This window comes from Oncorhynchus gorbuscha, linkage group LG17, assembly GCF_021184085.1.
Source record: "Oncorhynchus gorbuscha isolate QuinsamMale2020 ecotype Even-year linkage group LG17, OgorEven_v1.0, whole genome shotgun sequence".
Lineage (NCBI taxonomy): Eukaryota > Metazoa > Chordata > Actinopteri > Salmoniformes > Salmonidae > Oncorhynchus > Oncorhynchus gorbuscha.
Genome location: NC_060189.1, coordinates 19,694,899 through 19,701,205, shown reverse-complemented (window position 1 = coordinate 19,701,205; position 6,307 = coordinate 19,694,899). Strand labels below are relative to the sequence as shown.

General features: G+C 39.1%; 1 protein-coding gene across 2 annotated transcripts; it reads right to left on the bottom strand.

Annotated features, from left to right (window-relative positions):
• Positions 1-1,074: 1,074 nt before the first annotated feature.
• On the bottom strand, positions 1,075-5,623 carry LOC124001994 (homeobox protein Nkx-2.1-like). 2 transcript variants are annotated; one of them, XM_046309193.1, is made up of 3 exons: positions 5,389-5,623; positions 2,884-3,465; positions 1,075-2,440 (listed from the first exon to the last, which is right to left on the bottom strand). In XM_046309193.1, the coding sequence occupies exons 2-3, from the start codon at positions 3,251-3,253 to the stop codon at positions 1,737-1,739; spliced, it is 1,074 nt and encodes a 357-aa protein (XP_046165149.1). In that variant the 5' UTR covers positions 3,254-3,465; positions 5,389-5,623; the 3' UTR covers positions 1,075-1,736. The 2 variants fall into 2 exon arrangements, with proteins under 2 accessions (XP_046165149.1, XP_046165150.1); XM_046309194.1 differs by having other exon boundaries at positions 1,075-2,413.
• Between the last annotated feature and the right edge of the window lie 684 nt (positions 5,624-6,307).

The window sequence follows — 6,307 nt, the reverse complement described above, 5'->3', positions numbered from 1 at the left end:
TTTTAGAAGGGCCCCTCAACATTATTAGAACAATGATGCATTACTTGATCCCTATGAAAATTATTAATGCAACTACAATAGAAGTTATGTGATTTATTTATTTTGGGAAATCAATATTTTAAAGAAATACTGTCAAATGTGAAAAAATATTCTCTGTCAAAGATGATTTTATCATGTATTTAGTTTGAGTAAATTCAGATTTTCAGATAGAGTTGTGATGTAAAAAACTTAGAGTAGAAATCTAGGAACATAACAAACAAAACCAAAAAAAACATTGCATCATCAATATGTGGTGTGCACATAAAGTTTGGTAAAGCCGTACAGATTCGATAGTGGAGCGATGGACATGGATGAAATAGCTTTCTTTGATAAGACACTTATCCTGACATTTCATTAGCGTTTTTGGTGTTGCATTTACACCTAATTTACTGTCATTCGTCCTTTATCAGGTCATATTAGACCTACGTCCCTTTCTTGAATGTCAGCGGCTCAGGTCTAAATGCTGCTGTAATACCATTTGCGTGATGAGAAACATGTTCTTCAAAATGTGCATTATGAACTATGCACGTTATTACATATTGATCTACATTATATGCAACAAATTTCCATATTAATATTAACAATAATAATAATAGTAATAGTAATAATAATGCCACAATTAAAGTTTGAATGATAGGCAAACTGAATACATTTTACGTTGATTTGATTATTAATCCATACGAGAGGTGGCTTTATTAGGAATTTAAATAGTCTAAGAACTAATTGTCTAAGAACTAATTGTCTAAGAACTAATACAACTCTGTGTTGATTAGTCTATTTGTATAGCTTTGGAATCCCACTATTACTATATTGAAAACATATAGAACTTGTGTTTTATCTTATCTTTATCTTTCCTAAAACCCCTTTTTATGACTAATATTTTTAATAAGGTATAATATTTCACTGTATTGGTCCTCCTACATCTGCGATGCCTCTACAAAATCTCATGTGAACAATGTTGGCTACCCCATCGACCTTGCGTTCCAACTCAATTTGGTCTCAATCACACAATAATGAAAACGCACTCCAACCAGATCCTGATAAAAAGTCATTCGCCAGGAATAGCTCGCACTTCAAGTGATTTATTGTTAACGTCCAATTGGTTTGAAACATGTACAGCAGCCATCACGCATTTGTTCGTTTTGACAAAGAAAGAAAGATAACAAAAAAGTCGACTTAAAACAAGCATACAGGTAAACGCATTCTCGTGTGTTAGCCAAATATACAGTTGCTACTTTCTTTAAGTCTAAATTAATACATTAGTTTACAATATTAATAGCATCAAATACCAGGTTATCACTGCAAAGAAGTGGTGGTTTAGTACCTTGAGAGAGTTCATACCTGATCCCACCTATCTGACTTTTCCCTACAGTCCCCTTAATGTGGAGCAGCATTCCCGTTCAACAACATAGACAACGTTAACATCATGAGGAAGTCCATCACATTGATTAGAAAAGGTACAGAAACGACACAATCTATTTCAAGGGTAGCAATTTCGTTTAATGTTCAAAAATAGTCTTCCTCTTCAGAAATGTCAAGAAAATGTGCCCTGACCAGCTGGTGCGCCTGAGCGCGTTGTCCTCTCAGACACCAAGGGCTCCATTTTCGCACAGTTATGTATATCAACATGATATGTCTCGTTTTCTCTTGGGCTCGTCCGCGGGTTAACATATAAAAATGGTAAATGACAGTAGGTCCTACCAAGTTCTGCCGTAGAGGAGGTTGGAACTGACCATGTTATTAGTGTAGTCTATCACAGAAGTGTCTATTTGCGCCATGTTGATCTGGCTATGGAGTGAAGGAGGGCTAGGTGACATCTCCTCCAGGTCTTGGGCCTGAACTAATGAGTTGACCTGATGGTTTTGGTGTTGATTGATGGCATTACTGGAAGCGGGGAGCACGACCCCAGAACCGTTCTGTTGCTGCTGCTGTTGCTGTTGCTGTTGTTGTTGCTGTTGCTGCTGTACCTGCTGCTGGTTTGGGGTTGGTGTGTTGGAGCCGTTCTGACATGGTTTACCGTCCTTCACCAGAACAGGCACTGCCACGCGCCTCGGCGACTGTTGTTGCTGACACAGGCTGCTGTCCTGCTGCAGCTGCTGCGCCGCTTTGTCCTTGGCCTGTCGCTTCATCTTGTACCTGTGGTTCTGGAACCAGATCTTGACCTGGGTCGGGGTCAGATGGATCATACTGGCCAGGTGTTCCCGCTCTGGCGCTGAGAGGTATTTCTGTTGTTTGAATCTCCTCTCTAGCTCATACACCTGAGCCTGGGAGAAGAGTACCCGTCGTTTCCTCCTGGGCGCTGCGTGTAGGGGTGGCATGGACTTGGAGGCGTCCCCCATGCCTGTCAGGGTCCCCATTCCAGTCATGTTCATACCTGTGGAAGGTCCCATGAATCTAGAAACTTAAAAATATACATACATATACGCACATTCAATATTCAGCAATGCAAATGTGTCGGTTTGTTGGCCTGAAGTAGTTCAGCCATGGTCTATATACCGTGCGTAATTGGCCAAATGTAGGTTAGTCAACAAGCTCTCACAGTCTCAGCTCAGAATTAAACGTTCATCCAGGTTTCTGAGATCACTATGCAGCATTAACGAGCAAGTTTATTTCATTCCAATAATAATAATAATAATAATACATATTTTGTGAAATAAAATTAAAACATACTTTTTTCCTTATTCGAAAATGGTGTAATGTCAGACTAGCCTAGGCTACTCAGTGATGGTGAGTAGTGTGTTATTGGTTCAAATCTGTCCGTATGTCGTTAAAAGTTTGGTGATATTGAAATAAAACAAGTCACAAAACAATAAAAACGAAACAAAACCTAAAAAAACGACTTACTTGTTGAATATCTTTGATCCGTGTTTGCGCCATACCACCCTGTGGCTGTTGCGTTATTTCTCATGGTTTCCTGGTACGACGGAAGGTCTCCCATGTTGCCAATGCTCCCATTGCAGTATCCCCCCATGGCGCTGTGCGAGAACTGGGAGACAGTGTGTGGCATGTGGTAGGTTGTCGCCACGGTGGCGTTGTGGCCCATGGAGTGCTGTTGCATGCCAGCCTGGGACACCTGAGGCTGTCGGTAAGCTCCCAGTGGAGAGGTTAGGTTCCCTGCGCCGTCCATGGCACTAAACTTCTTGTAGGTCTCCTCGATAGGACTCAAAATATCACTCACTGAGAAAGGCGTTGTATGTTTTGGGCTCAACGACATGGTTCAGAAAGCAGGTAGATTTTGTTGAGCAGATCAACCGTGTTGTTGTATCAGCTCTCTCCTTGTGGATGGCTACGTAAGAGAGTGCTTGTAGTACGCCTGCGATCCGATTGATCGCCTTGGAGAAGGAGGCGAGCCCTGGGTGCTCATAGCTCGGGTTTATTGTAGCCAGGAGCCAGGTTTACGACAAACACAGGGGGCGGAGCGACGTCCTAAATGAGAAAATAATAGTCATCGACATTTTAGTAAGATAAGGAAAATGTTGTTACTTTTGTATTAAGGTGAACATAATGCCAAATAAAATCTGTGTACTTATGTTTCTAACATATAATTTAAGGAATTAGACATTGTTATTTGTCTACATGTCTATCCATAATAAAGTTATGCACAATAGCTGCGCTTATATATAATACGTGTAATGTTGTTCTGCGTCAATAGGGAATTCCATACTTTCTAGAAACTTTGAGAGCACTTCACCAGACATAGGTGGCAGCGAGCATCACTAAAGAGGTACACTGGTACAATCCTAACTTGTGAGTATATTGCTTTCAGTTATTAAAAACAGCATATTGACATTAGATACATATAATATTAGAAATACTTGAAGATCTACCTATCTAGCATAGGCTAGCCTACAAGTTGTTTCCACCTGTGTTCTTGAAGGCAATAGATCTGATCAAGTTGTTTTGCTTTACCCGAATGGACAAGATATGACTTTGCAGAGTGCAGAAGTACATTTCTGTCTATTTCAAGTTTACAGATATAAATGAAAGTAAAATAACATACTGGATTTATATTCTGTTTATTCATTGCTTTTAAATTATTCGAATTATTTGATCATGTTTCATTGGAATTCAAATTCACATTATGATAACTGATGAAATGCAACAACATCCTTTTCCGGCCCTCAACCACCTGACTCATAAACCCACTGCGTGACCTGGCATCTTAATCTTTGTGTAAACTCCCAGGCGCCAGAGGCCGAAACATCAGAGAAGCCGAACAAGACAATGACTTTTCAATCAACAAACAATTAGCCATGAAATGTGACGGTATTACTAGGCTATTATTATTACTTTATTATAATTCCTATATTTATTTTACAGTTCATCAACTGCAGTGGCCTGATCTTTGTTTTATCAAGGCTAATCGGTTAAGTTTTAGAAAATATTTGACCATTACTAAAATCAGTGATTTAAGAAAAGAGACAATGGGAAATGATTGTTGTGATGAAGAAGATTAAGATGGTGGTGGTGATTGTTTTGATGATTTTGACTTAGTGACATCGTATTTGTTCTTATTAGGCTAATGTTATAACTGGACAAAACACGGGACAATTAGCTACCTGTATAGACATTGAGCTCATAATGGTAGACTTATCGGTTTCCAAGCAAAGCTAAAATACTCAGACATAAGCACTACTGAGGTCTAAATTATTGATAATGGGCCTTTCTTTATTTGTGATCAATTATTTACATTTAAATGACCAAAGTGTCATTTAGGGTGACCAGAACTCACTAAAACAAATACAAATATCCATATACCAAAGCACCAATGTTATCATATATGGTAGAATATTTCCCTTTGTTTGAAGAGGGAAAAAAATGGTCTAAACTCACCATAATTTGATTTAGTATGACACGTCAGTAAGTAGGGTATCCTAATAGCGCAAATGAAGATGCGACATGGTCAGCCATCAATTACTCGCAACGCAACACCAATCTCCGTTTAAGATGTTCATTATGAGTAATAAATCCTTGTTGCTATGCAATTTAATTCAGTCAATATTTAGGTGCTCACTTGCATCCTTCAATTACTCACAAACCCTTCTCATCGCATTTATCCAACGGAATAGATGGATTTTGTATAGGTTAGGAGGCATAATACAGGAGACAAGCTAATTCACGGCACTCAAAAGTCAGTAGCATTATGCATAAAGTTAACCTCCCATCAGAGTAAATATCATACCAAGACTATATGGTAATTTCCTTTGTTTGAAAGGTTTCTTGCAATTCAACTGCAAAACACAACAGTACACGTGTTGTTACTTGCCTATTTCAGTTAGACCTCCATTAACCTGCTTAATTCAATATACTGCTAAACATGATCCACCTAGGTACGGTATGTGATCTTACCTGCATAGGCCATCAAATAAACGGCCTCTGTGAGCCATCTATACGCTGAGGCTCGTGGTGGGTTTTGGGAACAAGGAAAAGGTAGGCCACAGCCACAGCACCTCTAACGTTATGTAAATGAGGCAAACCTCTCAACCTTCCGGATTATTGAGTCAGAGAGCACGACCGGAGTCCAGAGACCCTCCACATTGGAAAGGCACTAAAATCTCGCGTCGGTTGGCTGCACAGCTTAGAGTAATAGTTTTGATGCATATACACTCTTGTAGCCTACGTTACAACTTGTAGAGCAGGTGAACATGAAATTATAAGAGGCCTCTCTTCGACAGCAAGATATTTGGACGTGCGGGGAAGGAAATGCCTAGACCTCTAGACGGTTTGTCAGATTTATATTTGAATTGGTTTATTGGTGCAAATGGATCGATAAAGACATGCCACTGTTATTCAGATTACATTGTAATTCCATCACAACCTATACTGTGCTTGTCTGTTGTGATTGCCTGTAGTCTATTTGCTATTTAGCTTTGAAAAATATCATCTTTCATTTATACCTCAAACAATAAATAAATAATAAATAACCCCAAGATTGCTAACTTCAAAAAAGTACAAATGTAGGCATATCCTATCCATGTTCCACATACCGGTAAAGGCTTGCCCTCCAATTTTGAGATGTATCGTCCGTAGACTTTGTATCACCAATTGAATGGAGGAAATTGAATTGAAATATCAAATCTAATTAGGTACATATACACCAAACACTATTTTTGTATTGGTGTCATGGTATCGTTTGCGACGGTTAAGTTGTGTATTGTCCATCAAAAATGGTTAGGTTATGCGTTTTTCTCTGGGTTTTCGCAGCGCGCTTTCTGCAATTGCTTTGCTTTCTTTTCTGCTAAACTTATAGCACCTTGGTATACCTACT